Below are 22,761 nucleotides of genomic sequence, written 5' to 3' on the forward strand. Positions count from 1 at the left end.
GACGCACTCTGCAGAAAGATGGGGAAAAACCTTATGTCAACACAGAGCCTGGCTGATCTCCCTGCCGTTGCTGGAAGCTCTGAACAGAGACTTCTGCTGTCCGTTGACGCTCTTAGAATTAGCACTATTTCTGGCAGGTCCCTAGCTGATGCACTCAAAACAGCCCATGAAATGCATCTTACAGAGGAAACGGTTCGCCCAAGAAAATCACCAAATTCAGACCTGTCAAAAACTGTTCTCCTTTTTTGCCTCTTCTCTGTGGAGGGAAACAGAAAGACAAGGTCTTTAAATGTAAAATGACACTTTCATTTACACGTATAAGAAAAAGAAAGGAACACATCCGCTAGCCCACTCCAATTAGCCCAGCAGCACTCAGATTAAACCAGTCCTCACACACGACTGATCCATCTGGTTTTGATCACTGGTGAAACTGAACCCATGTGTGAAAGTAGCACGTACCAGTAAAAAGACATGTCATTCTATTTTGCAACAGAAGTGGGGGGAAGGATAATCAACATTACTAAAAATAGCACAGGATGCAAGCAGAACATACCAGCCAGAGCCAAACATGTCACAAAGGGCAGGAATATAAATTACTCAGAATACAAAATATTTTGGCTAATTTTAACTAAGTATTAACAACCACGGGGGGACTATCCTAACTAAAACTGTATTATTTGGGAAAATATCACAGGCCTTACACTGACTGCAAGGTGAATTGTTGATACTCAGCACCGTTCGTTACTAGGAAGGCTCTTTGTAGGACTGCAGGCAACCGAACGCAGAATTACAAATACAGTTGAGGGGTAGGTCACGGCACCCAGCAGCTCCAATAGCGTTAGGGTTACCCCAGTTAACTTAAAACCGTGACTCCGAGGCAGAATGCGGCACGCGTTTGGTAGCTCTGACAGTCACAAAGTCAAATCGCGGCAAGGCAGCGATACGCAGTTTTTCTGTGCCTTCTCCGCAGAAGGCACTCACCGGCACCTCTGGTCAAATTACACAGAGGCAGAAAAGAAGAGCAATTAAACGTGAGATATCATCTGTGCAGCTTGGAACATAAAAAAATACAGGGAGAAATTTAAGCAGGAAAGGACATTCTGCTAGCAGGTAAGCTGTTGGGACAGAGACACTGGAAGAAAACACGGAGAGGAAGCAAAGGTTCAGCAACAAGTCACAATGCTTCAAATTTCTGCATTGCTTTCAAAAAACATAGAAAATCCACATGCAAATCTGATTGATAACATATTTTCAAAGGTGCCACGGTAGTTGTTTGGAACCAGTTCCTCAGTTATGAAATAGTTCTTACAGAGACCCAGGAGAGACACAGGAAAAGAAATAAAAACATATTATATGGATGATGGGGGTACATTTTGACATTTGTAGAAGGTGGACTTTTTCAATAACCCTAAAGAAAAATTCCCAGTGTTCTCCAAACTGAAGCTTTTTCTTGCTTTCCACAACCAAATAAATCCGGAAAGGAACGGTAAATGTTTTACCAATGTTAAAATATAAATAGAACCCACCTCACAAACAATCTGTGGTTTTGGTTTTTCTTTAATCGCACGGCTTAAGCTGAGTCTTTACTGTGAACACTGTAAGCCCACGCTGCAATTTTGTAGCATGTAAGAATATTTTTAACAATAATCATGTTTATAGAAAAAAAAAAAGCCATGGAAAAAAAACGGTGAGTAATACTGTGGCCCTGACATACCTGGGAATTTTGTCAAGAATGGCAGACTCTATCAAAGAAATACCAGCAACGCGCGCTCACAGCAAGGAAGGCCGGCGGTGTCCTGGGCTGCATTAGGCAGAGCGGTGCCAGCGGGCCAAGGGAGGAGATCCTTCCCCTCCACTCAGCCCCGGCGAGGCCAAATCTGGAGCGCTGGGCCTCCCAGTACGAGAGACAGGGACACACCGGGGCGAGCTCAATGAAGGGCCATAAAGATGAGCGAGGGACTGGAGCATCTGTCATACAAGGAGAGGCTGAGAGAGCTGGGACTGTGCACCCTGGAGAAGTGAAGGCTCAGGGAGATCTTATCTATGTGTATAAATACCTGATGTGAGGGCGTAAAGAAGACAGAGCCAGGCTCTTCTCAGTAGTGCTCGGCGACAGGACAAGAGGTAATGAGGACAAATTAAAGCACGTGAAACTCCATGCAAACACACGAAAAGACTCTTTTACTGTGCAGGTGCCCAAACACTGCAACAGGTTGCCCAGAGATGTGGAGACTCCATCCTTGGAGATCTTCAAAACTTGACTGGGCATGGCCCTGGGCAACCTGCTTTAGGTGACCCTGCTTTCAGCAGGGGGTTGAACGGGATGGTCTCGAGTGGTCCCATCCAACCTCAACTGTTCCGTGATCCTGTGAAATTAATCACTGCCTGATGCAGGTCAACCAAGGACCGAGATGAACAATTTCAGTTTTTCCTATTTGATTTATACCGCTCCTTTAATTAGATAAATAGAAAAGGAGCATTCTGTTTTCTTGGTTAAGAATCCCATTAAAAAAAATCACATCTTTCTCATATGAAGCTATTTTTTAGCTAAATACATTCAAACAGTCAATTCATTTCAGTGCTCCAAAACTCAAAAGGGATTAAGAACTGATGAAGTGTTTTAAAGACAATGTACTGTCCACGTGCCAGGTCTCACAGGAGCGATACAGGAGATACCAGACCACTCACAGAGGAAATGTCCCTTCAGTACAGACCACAGCTGCGAAGGCCCGACAAAGGCAGGACTATACAAATTCTTGATTCTTTAACACGTAAAGCAGGCAACTCACAAAAATTAATGAAGTACAGTAAGTCCTGACAGTTGTGTGAGAGTTAAACACGTGCCTCTGGGGCAGATATTTCCAAGTTTGCTCAAAGTTCTCAAGCAGCTGCTGACACATAGCGGTAATTCAGAGAAGGAAACTTTTGAACTTAATGATCCGGACTCAACTGCCTCAAAAACTGCGCTGGAAATTAAACCTGTGCTTACGCCTGCTCTGAACTCTGCTTTGCTGACATATGGCCCCAGCATGCTTCCTGTCACTTTGAATTTTTCCAAGGACAGATGTGGGCCGTGCATTGAAGCAGGTTGCCTCTGTGCTCCCCACTGCACTCAGAACAGCTGCATTACAGCTGCATACAGTCTTTTACCGCAAGAGGAGAGGAAACAGCCGAACGCCGCTTTCGAGAATGGGATTGCGTCCCTGTCCTTCACAGGAAGGATGCTAGGCTGCTTGCAGTAAACATTGCAACCACAGAAAACAGGGAATTTGCTATCAATAAATTAATATATACAGCTTAGCCAAGAAATAGGGAGATACTGCAAAACATCTAAAACTTTTTCTTCAAATCTTTTTAAACAAAGCACCCCAGCTTCTTGGCAAACACTGGAGTGTTTTTTTTCTGCATTTAACAGAAGACCTAAGATGCTTAACTCTGGGGTTCTTCAAGGAAAGTATGAATCACATTGCTTTAATATAAAATCAACTCCCAATTTCCTGGCTTCATGGGGAAAAAAATCAAATATTCATGTTTCTCTTTAATACATTGATACATTAGGCTATAAGAACCAGCATAAAGACTGTCATGAAGAAAAAAGGAAAACGGTTCAGGAGTAATGGCTGTCATCCCTGCAGATCCCCGCGCTGCTGCTGACACGAGAGAGTGAGGCCACAACGATCAACCAGTTCATGTCCAGAAGCAATACAGCTCAGGGCGTCTCTGTTCCTACCAGAGTTAGTTCATAATCTAATCAACCTGCTACAAAAATCAAGAGATGCTAGTAAATTTTAAAAATGACAAACAGAACTCAAAAGACAAATATGTTGTGGTGCAGCACTGACATCATCGTTGACATGTATGTTGCATCATCGTCACTCATCAGCATGGTCCCTTTTCTGCCACTGCAAATGTGCAACAGTCTCAGATTATGAAACTGAAATAGAGTAGTAGATGCAAAAAGCCTGCTTTTCACTGGTATTTTCATGTCCCTCTTCATAGGAGTGTGTGCATAAAGATAATGACCTCACATACGTGAAGTTTTAGAAGTTCAAGTGTTCAACACACTTAGCAGAAATATTCTAATGTCCAGGTTTATAGTACATTCAAATCCAGAAACTGAGCTCTTTTTCCCTTAAAAAAAAAAATCCCTCGCATACGACAGCACGTTCACCCATTCTCTTCCTAGGTCTATGCGCAGTTAATGCCACCAAGGTCTGTGAATTCACTCTTCATCCACCCCGGAGTAAATGAAAGCAAAAGCAGGTCATCCTTGTGGTATATTCAACTAATGAGTTCAGGCCTATTGAAATCAACAGTTATTTCAGTCAAAAACCAAACTGTGAATACTGCAAAAAACATTGGAATTAGTCACTGAGGGGTTTTTATGTTATTTTTCACATAGCTTCTATTAATTCTTCAATGATTTTTTAAATATGCCCAGAAATTGAATGAATAAAGGGTTCAAAAGGGTATGTTCATTTTATACAGACTTTCAGAAAACTATTCTTACATTTTTCTCCACAAATGGAAACGCTGTTCATGACCTGAAGGCTTTCTTTAAGGATCATAAATAGAACATTCCTATTCGAATGGAACTAGAATTCCTAATGACACAACGATGTTTTATACTTTCCCTCTTTCGATATGTATCTTTGAATCACATCTGAAAAGCAACAATATAATCCTTATAAATGTGGAATACCTTTCCTCCATTTGAAAGGAAGGCTGAATAGAAAATGATGCTTTATTTCTAGCTTTTGTCACCACTATTCCTTTGCAGTTTCAGTCTCTCGCATCTCTACCGTATGCTATACTGTCACTGACAGCAGTTGGGGCAACAACATATTCAGCAATAAAAAATGTTTAGAAACAATGAATTATTTTAAAATGAATTTGTATTATACGCTTTCTAAATTAGGAAATCCATTACACCTCAGAACTTAAAAAAGAAATTAAAACTTGCTTTTAAAAAAGCCCTCTTACGCTATACTTACACTGGACTTTGTTCAGATACCTGTATATTTTGGAAATCATGAAGAAGCTAATTTCCTAGGATTGTAATGATATGCAGATAGGAGAGGAGAACTTCATTGTTACATTGCATAGCCCAGTATAAACTTCTGGCTAACAGTGGGAAAGTAATTATTGAGAGGCAATTCTGCATTTTATGTGCACCAAAATATTCACTTCCAATTTATTAAAACCATTTTAGGTTTTAATAAATATCAAAAACTGAAATAAAGATTCCAATACCCTCACATTAACTTCAACCCAGACTAAACTCTGTATCTGCACACCCATAGAACATTAAATTGTCCTAGACTTGACAGCCGTAATGAAACTCTTCCTGAACAGAGTAGGTGCCTGCCATAACCATTAGAAAAGGAAAATCATGAGCTTTGTTACAGTGCCACGTGTGCCGGGAAAAGCACCCTGACCCTCTACACAGAAGGCAGTCTCAGTACAGCCGTCTGCACGCTCTGAAGCCTTTACCAGATCGAACACTGATCGTCCTTCAACGGGTGGGATAGACATGTCCTTCTGCAAATATCCAGTGAAAACGTGCTCTCTCCAGTGCTGCCCATCAAACTCTACAGGCTGAGTCTCCATCACAATCCTGAGCACCTTAAAGCTTTGGTACTTCAAGCACACAGCTTTGTATGATACGTTTTCTCTCCTCTCCGGACAGCTCTGGGTGTGGGAATAGTAATTGCCTTCAGATTTGTCTGAAGTTGGAGCTCTGGCTCATTCTTTCCTGGAAAGAGATTGAAATTATGTAGTTGTCAGTTCTATTCATCTCCATATTGACAACGACGACTGTGTTGTGCCTGCTGAGGCGTGCACAGCTCACGGAGTACTCCAGCCTGTGAAGTACTTGGCTCAACTGGGAAGGCAGTTGACAGAGCACAATGAGAAACAGCACCGCTCATTCACGTACATCAAAGTGATTTTGTTTTCTAATAGGAAATGAATCAATCATAACAAACTCAGTCTCACGCCAGTTTTAGTTCAATTAAATATCTTTAGGGGAAAATACATGATCAAACACAGAATCAACAGTGTTATCTGGGGACTGTTGATGGACATCACGTATTTATTCAGGCTACTGGGCCTCTTTTAATGTTTTATTAACTTTGCCTTGGTGACCATTTTGTGTCTAGAATCCAAATTACGGGATTAGCACAGATCAGCTGGAATCTTCCCTCACTTTCCACATCCTGCCAGCTTTCTGCGCTCTTCTGAAGCAAGGTCTTTCTCTGTCAAACTCTGTAGACCAAGTAGTATTTGTTGGCCCTCGTGGCCTTGGATTCTGAGAAAAATACTGTCCTGCAACTGATTCTGGACACTTACCCTGAGGGATTTTTAATCTTTCCTACCAAAAAGCTGTGGTTACTTTTTGTGATGCTGTTTTGCTCAACTTCCCTGACTCACTTTGAGATATAGAACTCAGGAGTCAATACTGCTCCCACATGACCTTTCAAGAATTCTGGCATGTGAGCATGTTTCCTGTTTAGTTTATGGAGAAATAAGTTAGATAAAGTTCATTAAAGCACATTCAGTACTTTAGCACTATGCACACAGATCTCAACGAACGCAATGGGAGATAAAACTAAGTTCCTGATAGGACTGCGCTCTCTAAAACAGTTCATCAAAAAGTCCACCATGACTCCAGGGGTGTGTGTGAGATCTGAGTAACTTACAAATTCTCTGCTGAGTTTCCCTCTGGCAGGTTTAGACAACACCGAACACCTTCTCCTTACAGTTGTGCGGGATGGAACGTTGCGAGGTTGCTGCTTGAAGGCTTTATCAAGCTAATATGCAGATTTCAAAGAGGAAATTCAGCTGGGAATTTAAAAGCAGAAGCAAAAGTGCAGACTTTGGGACATTCCTGGATTTAATGGGAAAAAGTCCTTTCCAGTTCCTGGAAACACATTTCTCCTTTTACTGGAGTAAATTCAGAGGGGGGAAAAAACCCTACAAAAACCAAACCAGTGCTTTGCCAGCATGCACAATCGTGTTCGCTCCATACAGAACCTTTCAGTTCTACAGTGCTTAGTGTTAGAAGGCATGCTACATCGCAGCAACCTTAAGGCGCTTCTACCTCTGCTGCTTCAGGGTATGTTAGAAGATGGTTTCATCAGTCACTGGTCACTTTTGTTTCAAGCAGGATCCTAATATGAAAGAGTTTCTTCAAGAAACTGAGACACTGCATTAGCTGTGTGGCAAAACGAGATGCTTTCAGAACACAGCGCTCCGGAACAACCACTCGACTTAGCTGACTGCGAGGACTCGCAGAGCACGCTCATCTTGAAGCGAGACATGGCTTCTCATGACATCTTGTGGCAGCGTGACAAGCTGACAGGGGTTTTGTTTTCACAGAAAGTAATTTAAGGTGTTGCAAAACAGCGATATTACAGAAAACCAAACACACAACAAAAAGCACCAACTTATAATCAAATTAAGCTGAACAGACTAGCATCACCTTTTTAAGACAGAAAAATTCCCCATAAAAATATTTAAAGACACAAAGTATAAAAAAATAAGACCATTATTTTAAAGTAGTAAAGTCAGAAAACTGAAACAAGTTCAGTTTGAAGCAATTCAAGCTGCATGTGAGCTACAGACCTAAAGACAAGTATGTATTATTAATACTTAATATATTCTTACTTATTCTAACTAGAAAATCAGAATCTCCTTTTCAAATTGTGGCATGCAGGGAGAGATTGGTACAGAAGGGAAAAGCTTCATTGTCCAGAAACTTAATTACAAGCTGACTCAATTAGGCTAATTTATGCTGATATTTATGTTGCATGTAACTGGAGAAATACCAAAATAGCAAATTTTATTTCCCATTTGTTTTCAAATTGTGTTCTGAGAAAAAAAAGAATTCTTTTAATTATACCTGAAATAACACAAACTGTGGTTCAATACTGTCCTAATTGAAAAACATCAGTCCCAGAGGAATCAATAAATGGCCCACCTTGAAAAAGGAAATCAGAGGTAGCTCTAATTAAATAGAAATAAAACCAACAAAATTACTTAAGATATAGTCTTATTTTCAACAACATACTCATCCTCAAGGCACTCAAGAAAGATGTTTTCCCAGTCATTAACTGAGTAATGCTTAATTCACACTATTTTTTGGTGGAAGGTATTTCAGTTTCTCTCCGTGCAACTCGGCGTCTGAAACCCTGACTCAGCCCCTCACGCAGCTTCTGGAACAGTGGTAGATTTTCCTGTCAGGGCAGAAGCAACTGGCTTTGTCTAGACTTTGTTGGGGCATAACAGAACAAAATGTTTCCTCATCTTTCCAAACCATGTGCGTCTTCCTTACCTCACGTTACTGCGTCATGAAAAGCATTAGCACGGGTAGGAAAGAGTCTTGTCAGAGCTAGGACCGAGGAGACCGAGAGGCTCAACTCCTCATCCACCACAGGCTTGTCACACACAGCATAAGCCCCCTTATGCCTCACATCAAAAATGTGTAAGATAAAAAAAAGGGCACTTTCCCACAGAGATACTCTGAAGCAATAGACATTAAAGCCTGCAAACTGCCTGAAGGACTACTGTAACTCCACAGAAATGAATCAGACGTTTAAGACCCTGCCTACTGGCTTGTCAAGCTGCACACATTTGCTTTGTGTGTAATACAGAACTTTATTTCATAACCTGCTAGAGATTGAAAAACAGATTTTTGGCACAGGGGGGTTTGCTGGCACAGTTACACAAAATATAATTAATGGGAGGTTGTGAAGCACGGATTGGGCATCTAAGAGGCAAGCCCCCCTTCGATATCACAGGTGTGCCTTTGGCAAAATCTGAAGAGGTTGCTGGGGGTAGGGAAAGAAGTCACCACAGACACAGCATATCGCGACATCCAGTATAAAAGACAACTAAGCTGTCGCTAAACAGAGAAACAGCGATGGGCTACAAACCCACAAATCCTGATCTCTAGTTGCCTCCACTCCGAAAAATGGTCTACAGATGAAAATTGGTTTTTTTGTCCATTTTTACAACACAAACCAAAGCAAAATCTTGAGACAGTACGACATGCAGCGTGCTGCACAAAACAGCTTTCAGCAACCATCTTCGCTATGTCAGAATATAAAAGCATACTAATTTTGTAGTCACTAGAGGGAGCCATCTGGCATTTTACTTGTGCCGCTCCTCAAGTGTTTGAAACTCAAATTTCATGGCTCTGCTAAAGGGAAAGATTATTTGTGTCAGATCTAAACATACGAACTAGTAAGTGTTGCAAAGAAGAGTTTGGCTACCTGTTTATGGGTTTTTTTTTTCTGTAAGGAACCCTAATAGACACTCAAATAACCTTCAGGTAGAAGCTAAAATAATCTTGGAGAACATTACCTCACTGAAGTAAAGTACATCTTCGTCTTTGAAAGCACGTTGGGAAGCAGGGTGGCAGGAAGGTAATCTTCGTAAACTGTGGAACCCTGACACAAGAATGGATTTCTCCTGCTTTCGGAAAGCATCTTCTGAAGGTCAGCAAACTTTCTTCTTCATGTGACTCTGCCTTCAACTGACAGGGACGCAATATATCCTTTCTACCCTTGTAGTGGAGACATTGGGTGAAGTTATACGGTCTTAACATACAAATACTGTATTTTTATGGATTCTCCAGACCTAGATCATTTGCCCAGAAATTAGAATGGAACACAGAAGACTCTGCTCACTCCTGATCCACAATGTGCTACAGAAAAGAAAACGTAACTGTGAAGCATTAAGAAAGTAAGTAGGACCTGCAGAAGACCTCTCTGGGCCAAGCTTAGCGTAAATTATATATGTAGGTGATAAAGACAGACTTTTGTGACCTATTTTTCTCTCAAATTCTGTTTTCTGGAATTGATCATGACTAGTTACATCTATAATCAGACACTATACTGGGAACTTCAGATACTTGAAGTGCACAGTCCTAACTTTGTGAGTACGTATCCCTTACGGGCTGTACAAGGCTCTGGAATAGACAAGTTCATGACCAATTTGCTTCTTAAACTTCTGTGGTGTCTCCTCGTGCAGTGCTGATGGCTGTCTGCAGGTGGAAGAAAGACGTTCAATCAGTTTAAGGTCTGAAAATGAGCCTGGAAGGAGCTTTACGCTAGAAGCCTTTGACCTCAACATACAAATAATAAATTAATTCTTAAAAATTGAGTAGATGACCCCCCAAAAAAACCTGTCCCCTTCCTTTACTATGGCTTCTCATCCAGTCTGGATAGAGCACAGGTTTTTGAGAAAGGAGCAAGGCCTGTTTTCAGTTTGCACCATTACTGAAACCTTGGGATCCAAACACAGCCAACCTTGAATAACCTTCCTCTGTCTACATGGGACAGAAAGAGATGAAGCAGTAATGGAGATAATGCCTGCCAGTCACAAGCTGGGACTCAACACCGGTCTTAGCCAGACAAGGGCAGGGAGGCCTCCTCCCCCAAGCCATGAGAAACATTTACACCACCTGGTTATCCCAAAAGGGAGAGCAGAGGAGTTGTGTGCATTACTACAGAGCAGCTCCAAGCATATCCAATCCCTTGTGCAAAAGCTTATTTAGAGACATATGAAAGCAGACAATTAATAAATTAGCCCAAACATGATAGACACTTTGAAGCCCAGGACGCTTCTCTCCGCAGTCTTGACCAATTTTTTGGTACTTCACCTGTAGTCATATCAGGCCCTACACTTACCTGAAAGTACCAAATATACTCAGCTAGGAGCAGAAATCCCAGAGACTGCCAAGAAAAAATGCCCACTCCAATTCTTCCTCGTTTATATGCTGTAGTGTGAGGTACAATTCGTGCTTGAGAAACTCAAATGGACAACAGGTTATTAGATGTTCAGTCCCTGTGGACCGCTTTCCTTTGACTAGCATTGTCTTTGACGGTATACATGAAAGCCTTTGTACAAACCACGTCGGTTTTAGTAGTTCTTCATCAATTTTTACCTTCACAAGAAGCCTAATCTGACAAGATATGGAAGATGAGGTGCTGGATATTAGGTTAAATACTTTAATCATTCTGTCTCTCAGATTCGTCTGTGTAGAAAGAACCATTACATTAACACCAACGGTGGTTGCACTGGCACCAACCTGAGCAGGAACTTTGCTGCTGCACAGGGTAGTGCGTAACCTGACTAATATAAAGACCACCTTGAAACAAGCCTGCAGGGGTACATTAGTAACAGGTATTACTTTGTCAGTCATTGAAAATGAAGACCTTTAATGCTCCAATTTACACTCTACTGATTTTATACTGTAATACAAAGACTCAAATGCTGTGAATACAAACCTTATTTGCAGCTATTGGTGTCAAAGGGAGGCATATAAATCAACCCGCCATGAGCCTGCACGACAGTCTGAGGGAGAGACTGAAGCTCTCGCCGCCTTAATTTCTAACAGCCTCTCTTCCATCAAGGCATATCTAAGCTTCCACTCGTATTCTCAGCTGCTGTATTTCTTTATGGATACAATTCCATAGAAGTACCTAATTATGACGAACAAGTATTTAGAAAAGCTAATATAGAGCTTAAACTTCTATGAAAGTGGACATAATCATAATGAACTGGCATGTCAAAAAATCACAGGAGATCCTGTACTTCCAAGAGAACCTAATCACAACGAACTGGCATGTAAGAAAGCTAAAGAAGCCCCCAGTGAAGTTTTAAAGACTTAATTCGGTTACTTTTGTTAAGCACTAGCTTCAGCAGAGCCATGTCCAGTTTCAGCTAGGGAAGGCAAAAATCAAACCATGTTCAATCAATTTCCTCTATATGCGCTTTTGAGATACTAAGACTTTACATGATAGATCATGTGCTTTTAAATCCCATTTTGATTGAGACTTCTCTCAAAATAGAAAAATCTCGCTTTAAAACAAAAATCTGTCTGTACACATTGCACGTATTCAGCAAAAAGACAGTGATGGTTTTGAGGGAAAATCTTATTGCCTCCATTTCATTTGAGAATAACTGTCTTGCAGCACTTAAAAAATAATTTTAATGCTCATTTTTATGAGGAAGTGCACCTTGAGAACTACTTGTTACACACCAAGGACTTTCAAGTCCACTTCAATATCAGCAAATAATTTAATTTCTGTTCTGTAATCCAAAAAGTACCAGAATGAAGAGCATTAACCAAACATCTTTCAGCATCCGGTTAAGAACTGAACGAGACTGAAAGTCCAGTCAAAGGAAAGGAATATTCATTCTCTCCATCTTAAAAGACACTAGAATAAAGGATGTGGACCAGAGTCTGAATATAGCCCCTTTCTCTCACCGATTCTGTTAAAAAAAAAAACCAATCCATTTTAATGTTGCAGCTTTATTTGAAAGTGACTTAGAGTTTTGGTAATACAATTTTTTATACAAAATTGATACAACAAAAAATAAACTTCAGATGTTTCCTAGAGCAGATTACAGGCTGTAAACTCATAATCAAATGTATTATATAGAAAAAGGTACCTTTGTCCAAAGTCTTGTTTGCAGACCAGCACCAAGCGATCCTGAAAATCTAGTTTTACTCTATGTGCCAAAAAAACCAAAGCCCACCCAAAAACCCGCTTCCTAAGTAAGCAAAGTCTCCTTGCAGTTGTTCTACCTCACTGTATTTCCAATTTACAGTAACGGTGGTGACTAACTGTACACAGGAAACGTATCAAGATTTCCAACAATATCTTCAGTGAGTAAAGATCAACTTTTACATACCTGGTATTTTAAAGGTTTTTAAGGAGTCATGGACAACAAGGTATTTGGACACACCTTTATGAATTGCCATTCCCAAAGAACTCAGAAGTCCGTAAAAATAAATAACCCAAAGCCCTGTAACAGTTCCTTTTAAACTATTTCATTTCAGCAGGTCAATTTCACAGATCTTGGGATCACTAATAATTTTTATTCCTATGTCTGCAGTACATCAAAATCCCATCATACATACTAGCAGTATTAATAGGATCCAGAAGGGGGAAAAAATATCTATACAGTCCTGCAATTCCTTTACCATTTTTACCACATGCTCAGTAGAAAGTAAGGCTCCTCCCAAAACTCATCTTTTTTTATTTTTACCTTTGTCTGAAATCAAGTTTCTCAAATAGAAAATCTATTTTGAGAACACACTTTCTCATTATACACACAGTTCCTCAAACGTCCCATTTTTTGGGGGGTAACTGTACAACTTGGCTTCATGCCACCCTTGTAGGCACAGGAAACATACTGTTCCTCAAATATTAAGGCTGTAGAGAGCTACCAGACAGGAGCAAAATACTACTACTCCAACTGTGAAAATAACTGCTACTGTAATTCTTACACTTGCTGTTCTCTGTATCCCACAAAGCAAAATGGTTCTGAATCGCGCAATGTCGTGCAATCACATTATACTTTGCAGAAGACTGCAAGGGTCTGTTTTCTGCTCTCTGCTAGGCTTGCTTCTCACGTCATGATTCCTGGTCGCATCAGTCTGACTTGTTTTATTGTGGCCGTTCATGTAAGTGTGCTAGGAACAGCATCAGTGTAAAAGGATGCTAATCCAGTAACCCCAGAAAATCTGCAACTTTAAGTCTTCCCTAAAAACTGGGAAATTTCCCTAGAAATTCCACTTCCTTTTCAGGCTCTTTGCCTTTTTCTTTCATCTCTGAAACATACCCCAACCCTCCTTTATTGCCACTCTCCACCCTGTGATACCAATGTAAACAAAACTCAGTGATAAAATAATCAAGTTTTGCCAGTGAAAAAAAGCACCATACCGTTAAACCTTTGTTCCTTTTAGTAGAGTTACAGCAGCATTTAGAGACCAAAGCCTCGCGCATACTATTGCTTAAAACCCTGCTCCCAGGTCCTCTCTGTTAATGTACTCTGCAATGCTTTGGATCCTGGTATTAAAATGCAAGAGATATTGAACATACTATGCGATCACAGGAACACAGACAGTAGTTTCTGTGAATTTCTAGCTACATAAATTTGTGTGCAACAGACCTACTTTGTGCCTGGTGACATTTACAAGGCAGATTTAGTTCTCCTGTGAGGCTGATGAGTCATTCGCTATTCACTGGCATTGAACAGTTTTGCCATAGCCACCTCTTCCAGCATCATAGTCTTGCCGATATTCATCTCGGACCTTACAAAGGAGGAAAAAAGGGAAGTCCAGTAAAGACAAACAATTTCTCAAAAACTATTACACCATCACAATATAGTCAAACTGAGTTCACAACATGTAAGTGGCCACAAGGAGCCGACTGACAAAACAGAAGGCAAAATGCATCATGCAGAAGCCCAGAACACAACATAAACTAACTTCTTTTTTAATAATGTCCAGGGGGACTCTTTAATCAAGACAGCCAAAGCGAGGATGGCTAGCCTCCTGCTTCAGCAGTAAAAGCACCTGCTACCTGCTCAACCTTAGGTAAGCAAAGCGCTGTTCTTTGTGTTCCTGACAGCCTTACATTTTCTGGGCTTCTTTATAAGCATTATCTCCCCAGGCAGCCAAGAAGTTTCTGAAAGTATTTTCAGTGAAATATATGAAAAAGTTATTTATTCTTAGTAGATAACATCATCATTGATGTCTTACAGACTATAGTGCTATCTTAAACAATAATTCTAAGTTGCTATTTCTGAAGTTGTTCTGAGTGTGCTCATGCAAAAAGCAATAATTTGGCAAAGTCACCAGCCCCTTAAAAATTAAGGCTATACAACAACCTACCTGGCCCCCTGATCTTCCACGACCATACTGTCTACCCTCTTTAAATCCTGCATCCCAGTCTGTCCTTATGATCCTATCATCAAGTCTGGTTCCATTGATGTATCGCATTGCATTTTCAGCATCTCCTCTTGCATAATACCTTAGGAACAGGTTAATGAAAAAAAAACGGGCTTGTATTTTCATGGAAAAAAAGATCAGCATCAAATGGGCTACAAAACCAAATATTTGCTTGAATCAGGTTCCTGCTGGGTTACTTTTAAAAGCAACCTCTTTTACGAAGCTATGTGGGCTGAGAAAACTGCTAGTGAAACACAGCAATGTGCAGGAATTCAAGTATATTAAAAATGCATATATTGGATCAAGTTCTTTAACCATGCTCACCCTTAAAAGCATAAAGTCTATTACTAAAGAAAGAATGAGAAGCCCCATGCATGCTCCGTTCACGCTGCAAACTTCCACCGTTTCGGCGAGTTCGCTGGAACCAGTAACGGGATGATCTTCAGAGAGACTTGCATGTAATGAAGTCAACATGCGACAGGGATGCAAGACAGCAACAGACACTTCATGCGTATGCCTGTACGAGAAGAAACACCCCTCTACTCGGGCACTAAGAATACGCTTTGACTGCAGAGGCCAACTATCTAAAGTGTCTGGCTTAAAAGTATCAGAGTGAAAGCAACCTACTAGCCCCCGCTCGGACGTGCAGCGTATGTTTGCCCTCTCTCGCCCAGGACTCCCACAGACACTTTCGCAACCAAATAGTTTTGTCCTCGGATAATTTTCCCGCGACTCAGAACCCGCATTTCGGTTCACCCACGCCCTGACCGCTCCCGCCCACCGCGGCGGCGGCCTGCGGGCGGCACAACCAGCCGCCGCCGCAGCGCTGGGCCCGCTCCCCCCGCCCGGCTCCAGCGGCCGCGGGGCAGCAGGGCCGAGCCCGCAGAAGGATACTCCACGAAGCAGAAGCCGCAGGCGGTTTTCTTCACTTTGTCCAGCCCCATGATGACCTTCTTGATGTCGCCGCTCTTGCCGAAGAGCTCGTGGATCTGCTCCTCCGTGGTGTAGAAGGAGAGGTTCCCCACGTACAGCGTGCAGCTCTTCCTCAGCAGCCGCTCCTGGTCGTACCGCGTCCCCTGAGCGGCAACGACAGCGTTACCCCACGGCGGGCCCGCAACCGGCCCCGGCCCCGGCCCCGGCCCCGGCCCCGGCCCCGGCGGACCGCGCGGCCCCCGCCCCCGGCAGCAGCGGCGGCGCCCCGCTCACCCGGAAGTGCTGGTCCCGGTACTGGCTGAGGTCAGCGTAGGAATCGCTGCGCAGGATGCTCAGCGTCCCCCCGGAGCACATGGCGGCCGACCCGCCCGCCGGCCCCCTCGGCCCCTCAGCGGCTTCCCGCCCCTCGGCGCCCCCGCGCACGCGCCCCGCGGCCGCTGGGCGGGCAGCCAATGGCGAGGCGGGGCCCGGCCCTCGCGAGAGCGGGCGGGGGGGGGGGGGGGGCGGTAGCGGCTCTCGCGAGAGCGGGCGCAGGATGGTGCTGCGGCGGGTGCTGCTGGCGCTCCTCAGCGACCCGCGCCTGATCGAGAAGCTCTCCGAGTCCCGGCCCGTCCGCGCCGCCGCCCGCCTCACCGCCGCCGCCATCACCCGCGGGCAGCTGGGCGCCCGCCAGGCGGCGCGGGGCCTGGGCCCCGGCCTGCTCCGCCTGCGCGACGCCTTCCTCGGGGAGCTCAAGGACGGCGCCCGGGCGCGGGGCTGGCCGTGGCCTCCCGGGCGCGGGCCGGGCCGGGGCGGCCGCCCCGGAGCCGCGCCCTGACCGCCGCGCCGAGCGGGAGGCGGCCGCGGAGCCGCAGCCGGGGCGGGATCCCGCCGGGGAGGAGAAGGAAACCGCGACCGCTTGCCCGCGCCGAGCGCAGGAGGACGAGCGCGTTAGAGCCGGCGGGTGAACGGGCCCCGGGGCCTCGGCGACGGGCTCCTGGTGACAGCCGGACCCCCTCAGCCTCTCCTGAACCGGGCACGGTACACGGGCGTGCGGCGCCAGCCACGGAGGACCCCAGCGTTACCCCGGCCTGCGTAACGCGGATCGCGGGCTGCGGACGTGGGCTGCTTTTCCATAGCCAGGAGCGGTTCCTGAGCGCAAGCACGGAAACGTGAAGCATGCTGCCTGTTGGTACGAGGGGGTTTCATTTCAGAGTCAGTTTACACTTTCCACAGCACTCAGTAACAGGCAGAAGGCGGACTCACGTTAAACATCGTCCAGAATACTGTCGAGACTGTCACTGTAAGCGCTTGATAAGAAACTTGAAATAAAAACAAATTTCTCACTGGAGTTCCTTTAACAATTTCTGTCTATACAACAGCAATAAGTCTACATTTGTATTGCAACTTCGGTACAAAAAGAGCTCTAAATGTCGATGATGATGGTGATGGATAGGATAATCGCCCATTTTACAGGTAGGTAAAAGAGATTCAGTAGCTGTCCTAAAAGCACACCTCAAGTCTATGGTAGCAAGAAGGGTTTAGGGGGAAGAAAAGAAAGACCAGTAGAGCCATCCTAACTACAAATATGGAAAAAGGTGTATACATCATACGTGATGCACTGAGCGGGTTTACTTAAGTTGCTGTATCTAACAACATAGGAGAGTAAAGTAGTTAACCTTCCTTCGTAGCGTGTTTCACTGTTTAGTCCAGCTGACTAGATACTTAGTTAACTGGGGAGGATGATTCCCATTCCTTGTATCACTCCAGGTAAAAAGAACCTTGCAAATTGTCCGAGATGACAGTTTCCAGCATCGCTGGTAAAATTAAACCTCCCACCAACAAAGACTTAGGTGTGCACGGATGGAAAAAACCAGATCTATGGTGTCAATGATAAAAGGTCTAGCTGGTGAGACAAAAGCAGTGTATTTTCAGTCTGAATTGGTATTTGTAGTCAGGTTCTCTTCCTGGCTCTATCACAGGTTACGGGTGCAGCGGTAGAGAAGTCATCACGCCACGGGAATGGTGCTCCATCACATCCCTGAAGAGTTTCAAGATCTACCCCGCTGAGATTGCCAGAGATCATAAGTTTTATGAAAACAGTTTTCAAAATTTAAAAGAAGCTGTTTAAGAAAGCTGAAAACAGTAAGCAGGACATGGAATACCAGCTGTGGCACACGGCTGTCATCCCAAGTAAGAGAGCAAAAAGGAAATTAACTTGGAAATACATTTGGTGTCACGATGCTTTCATAACTACTTCCGCTACTTTGCAAGTCATCAGTACAAGCATACATGCACCCCCTCCCCCCAAAACATGCACCTTTAATTTACAGGCCTGTCAATAATGAAGGATGAAGTATGTGGGATGAACATGTAGGGGAGACTTAACACAAAATGCTTTACAAGAGAGCAAGAGCTATGTTCCTTAAAAATCTAGAGTGTACGTTTAATTTGGAAGATACGGGAAAATCCTTCACGCAGGGATTTTTCCTAGCTTCCCTTTAGAGCCTGGCATCAACCTATATTGTCTCTGTTGAAAAACTGGCTCGTAAGACCTTATGTAAAGCTGTGTGGGTGAAGAACTGCAAAAAGCATTACTGCCTTTGTGAGCAGAAAGAATTCAAGTGTCAGACTCGTTTCACAGAGAGAGGCTTGACGTACAATGCATGTGCCAAATTACCGTCTCCCTCCGTGTCAGGATGTTTTGGATCCAGAAGTCCACGCAGGCAAAAATGGAAAGTCATTAGTTGTGCTATACTATTAAACACGTTAAACATCATTCTCAGCTGAAGCTCAGGGTTATTTGTATCCAGCTTTAAAATCGGACTGCTCTCCAGTAGAGAGCCAGGACGTGGGGTCTGTCATTCTCACTAAGCTGATTTAATGGGGAGCAGTTACCAAAAGGGGAGGGGGGCGCAGGGGACGCAGCTCCTCCCTCGGATCCTCACACGCTCCCCTGCAGCAGAACTGGTGGATCTCTAACCCCGCGGTAAGCCAGTTCGGAGATCCATCTGGTCAAACGCTTACAAAGGATCAAATCCCTCCGAGTCACCTCTTTTCTGTCTGCGCAGCTCCTCGAGCCGGCTCGCCGCAGGGCCTGCTCTGCACCACTGCCGGTGCTAGAGCCACGACAGCGATGAAAGCTGCGAGACGTGCAGCGGGGGCACGCGCGGGAAGGACTGCCCCGTTTGCAGTAGCTAAACAACAGGCGGGCTTAACGCCATCAAAATGCAGCATTCTCAAGCTGCTGTATGTAATACATATGCAGCGCATCCACAAGAATGGAACCGTGGCAAGAAACACGAAACAGGCAAAGCTTGGATTTAGAGATTGAGCACAAGTACTTACGCTGAAGCATCTTCCATGTTCTAAATCAGATTCTGTCAGATCAGCGCTGGGGATTTTTCAAGACAGAACCACCCAAGACAATATTACAGTGCTGGTGCCTACATTGTGACTGCAATCTAACGACAGAGAGGAGGCTCTGAATTTTTAAGAGCACAAAAATAAAACCTTACTGAGTCGCCCAGCTTTTGTCTAGTCCTGTAACCTCTCTCCAGCAGCCAAGTTAACGCCTATTACCAGTAAAAACCACACAATCCACAAACCCTCTATCAGAGATGGTAAGAACTTTCAAAAATAAATCTCACGTGGAAAGAGCTAAGCTTGAATCACAGTTTTGGTGGGCTCTGATTTCATCCTCTCTCATCAGGAAAATTACACAAGTTCATATGAAACACCACAGGGGCTGCATAACTCAAATTTTAAGTAGGTTCTATCCAGAACTGGCTACACTGGTGAGCGCAAGAGAATGACGAAAGGGAACGAAGAGACTCAGGGGAGCTCCCGGTGCCACTGCTTGTGCTGAGGGTGGGTCTGTGAAGAGGAAGTTCTCGCAGCGCCTTTGGGCAGTGCCCAAGTGAAGTGGAAACCTAAAACGTTGTTCTCCTAAAATCTAAAGGCTCTGTTGATCTCTGTCTAGCTGAAGGATGTATAGTCCTAACTGACTTCTCCAATTTCCACTGAATAGGAAGGGTATTTGTGGTGGGTCTTCCATTGATAAGTGTGGAAATATCAAAGTCTCGTTCCTGAACGAGACACCACACTTTGCAATTGTGGCTCTGACCGTACCAGGGATTATAACAAAAACATGACAGTCGTTGCAGGTAAAATTGTTTGCTCGCTGCTCTACTGTTCGGCAGAGGGTTTCTTCTTCGGACCCAGCCATATCAATTACTTCTACATGCGTGTCTCTCTTCTTGATATTAAGCAGAGACCTAGGAGGCATGTAGGTGTGAGCAAAGAGTAGAGTATAGTGTCTTGGATGGTTTGAGGACTCCGGAGAATGCATGAGTTGCTCCAAGTGCAACAAACATGGTATCAGTCCTCCCTGGTGTAAGCACCCAAACAGCAGAGCCCCGAGAACATTGAAAATAATAATGACGTGTTTCCACTTCACAGCTCTGTTCTGTGATGTGCTGAACAGGACTAACGGCAAGATGAGAGGAATGAGAAACCGAGGTTCTTGGTGACTGAATAGGGAGAGAAACGCCAAAGGAACAAAATAAAACAGCAGTAATGTTGGATTGCCCTCAGAATGCACTAATAGCCCAGATGACCCATGGCAATATGATCTGACCCGTGTTAATTGATAGATGTATTTCTTTAACATTTTAAAACCAGCACCGATGGCCAGAATATGTAAGATCCCAAAGAGCATTATTCCGTTGACTGTAAAATGGGTAACTCGTGGGTGACTCCCGTGCAGTGCAAGATTATGAGGATTAAGATTATAGCTGAGAAAATTGAAAGGGGTTACTATCATTTTCTCATTTAATTGACCTATTACATCAAATAGGCTGCTCTTTTTAATGCTGTAGAGGTTGTCTAAGCCCGTGGCGGTAAAATAGAAGGTGTCGGCTGTGACGAAAACAATGGCAGTAAAACATGCACATAGGACAAGCTTCAAAAAGTGGTTTATGACAGTTTTAATGCCCTTTTGAGAGTCAGCAATTAAACCTGCCCAGTAAAGCAGGGGCATTAGAGCAAATGCCAGAAAGGTTGGCCTGTTGAAAAACCCAGCAGTCGTTACGATACCTACGAGAGGGCTGCTTGTAGGCTCTGCTGAGCTGCCGTCAGGCTTTCTTGAGGAAACCAGTACCATCAGAAGAGCAAAGAGAAGTCCTTCAAGCGCGTTGGTAAACGTTCTTGTGTAAAATACCAGAGTGACGTAGGATCCAGCAAGAAGTACCAGCGCTTTCCACGGATCTGCTTCCCAGAGAGGAGCTAATCGATAAACGCTATAGTCGAGTATGAAAGAAAACATTGTAAAGAGAAGGCGAGGTGATACGAGAAGGGTGTAGCTGTTGATGCAACTCGAACATATGTCCAGCTGCTGCAAAGACTTGATCACCCAGTAGGTAACTCCAGATGTCATTAATGGGAAAACAACTGTTCTGCAAGGAGAGCTGGAAAGGAACTCCCAGGGATAATAGACCTGGAGGTTTAAAATATCTCCTATAAAGGAAGAAAAAAAGAAAAAAAAATACATACATGCATAATATATTTTGTTCAGTAACACAGCGTTAGGGATACAACTTAGTATAAGAGGCATCACGATGCAGAGCAGTCCCTAAACTTTTGAGACTACTGTCAACACCGACGTTTTTAGGAGCATACCGTTAATCTTCACGAAGCTTCAAGAAAAAAAAGAAGCCTGTTAGGGCGACGCGGTTCCCGGCCCCCCTTAGTCCGGACGGCATCGCAGCAGAAACGCGACCCCCCAGAACTGCGGATCCGCTCCTGCCCCGCTTGCAGGAATCGCTTTGTAAGAAAAAGGGGGCGTAGAGCGGGTTGCTCGTTCAGCTTTCGATGCGGATGCCTCATCGTACCTTGCAGCACGGGAGGAAGGCTGCGTCTCGCAACGGCGGTACACGGTAGATGCGCGCCCACGCGTTGCGCAGCGCAGCTTTACATCCCCCGCGGAACCCGCGCTGTAGGGCTGCAAGGGGACGTGCGCCCCGCCGGGTCTCTCCGCCCCGGGCGGACCGCTCCCGCCGCTGCCCGCTGAGGGGTCGCGGCCGGGACCCGGCGGCCCCGCCGGGGCCACCCCGCCCCGGCTCCGCCCCTCCCGGCAGCGCCCGCCGCCTTACCCGCCATCACCTCGGGCGACTGGAAGAACTCGTCGGGGTGCAGGTAGCCGGCCTGCGGCAGCAGGCACCAGCCCGCCCGCAGCGCGGCCAGCAGCGCCCACAGCCCCTTGGCCCACATGCCGGCGCCGGCCCCGCCGCCGAACCGGCTCCCGCCCTGCCCTGCCCTGCCCCGCCCCGCCAGGGGGCGCGCGCGCGCGCTCCGCCGGCCGAGGCGCCGCAGCGGGAGCCCGGCGCGCATGCGCAGCGCCCTCCGCCCCGCGGGACTGCGGCCCGGCGGGCCCCCGCTCCCGGGCAGCGTTCGGCAGCGAAATTAAACGCACCTCATAATTTTAATTATTTCGTAACTGATCAGAAACTACGAGTGGGGTGGAGATAAGGAAACCACGAAGAGATTTAGAGCGCTGCCTGGTCTGTCTTCTCCTGTGGAGACCATTAACTCCCCTGCCTCGAGGTCACGGCCGTGGCCAAGCAGACCAGCTCCCTCTGCCTCCGTCCCACAGATATATATATGTTTTTACATACATATATAAAAACATCTATAAATTGCGCATGGCGAGAGCCTCGCTGGGCTCTTAACAGCAGTTCTGTCACCGAGACAGACAACAGGGAAAGTGTCATTACTGCCCCTTCGTTATTACACTGAGCAAGTTCGAGAATAATTTTTTTTTTTTTAAACTGCTTTTCCGTAGTGTTGTATTCGTAAAGATAATCCACCGTAGGAGGAAAATGTGAACATGAAATCATTGTGCAATTCCTGCCTGCAAACAAAATCGTTCCATGAAAGAAGAGAGGCGATGAATCCAAACATTCGTACAAGTGATGCAAGAAAACAAAGAGGACGTAGGAGCCGTCTAAGGAACGGAGCAACGCCTGGTAACGGTGGGGTAACGAGGACACTAACAGCCTCGCAAAACCAAAGGACTTGGAGATCTAGCTATATATCCTATT

The 22,761-nt window shown here is 44.9% G+C and overlaps 2 protein-coding genes across 3 annotated transcripts; both read right to left on the bottom strand.

The window, feature by feature from the left end:
* Positions 1-12,302: 12,302 nt before the first annotated feature.
* On the bottom strand, positions 12,303-16,064 carry LOC143161778 (nuclear cap-binding protein subunit 2). Of its 2 annotated transcripts, XM_076341021.1 has the most exons (4): positions 15,956-16,064; positions 15,644-15,825; positions 14,693-14,831; positions 12,303-14,110 (listed from the first exon to the last, which is right to left on the bottom strand). In XM_076341021.1, exons 1-4 carry the CDS (start codon positions 16,034-16,036, stop codon positions 14,039-14,041), a joined length of 474 nt encoding a protein of 157 aa, XP_076197136.1. In that variant the 5' UTR covers positions 16,037-16,064; the 3' UTR covers positions 12,303-14,038. The 2 variants fall into 2 exon arrangements, with proteins under 2 accessions (XP_076197136.1, XP_076197135.1); XM_076341020.1 differs by lacking the exon at positions 12,303-14,110 and having other exon boundaries at positions 14,117-14,831.
* Positions 16,065-16,844: 780 nt separating this feature from the next.
* On the bottom strand, positions 16,845-21,931 carry PIGZ (phosphatidylinositol glycan anchor biosynthesis class Z (Gwada blood group)). Its single transcript, XM_076341024.1, has 2 exons — positions 21,814-21,931; positions 16,845-21,178 (listed from the first exon to the last, which is right to left on the bottom strand). The coding sequence occupies exons 1-2, from the start codon at positions 21,929-21,931 to the stop codon at positions 19,617-19,619; spliced, it is 1,680 nt and encodes a 559-aa protein (XP_076197139.1). The 3' UTR covers positions 16,845-19,616.
* Positions 21,932-22,761: the final 830 nt, after the last annotated feature.

Source organism: Aptenodytes patagonicus, chromosome 6, assembly GCF_965638725.1.
Source record: "Aptenodytes patagonicus chromosome 6, bAptPat1.pri.cur, whole genome shotgun sequence".
Classification (NCBI taxonomy): domain Eukaryota; kingdom Metazoa; phylum Chordata; class Aves; order Sphenisciformes; family Spheniscidae; genus Aptenodytes; species Aptenodytes patagonicus.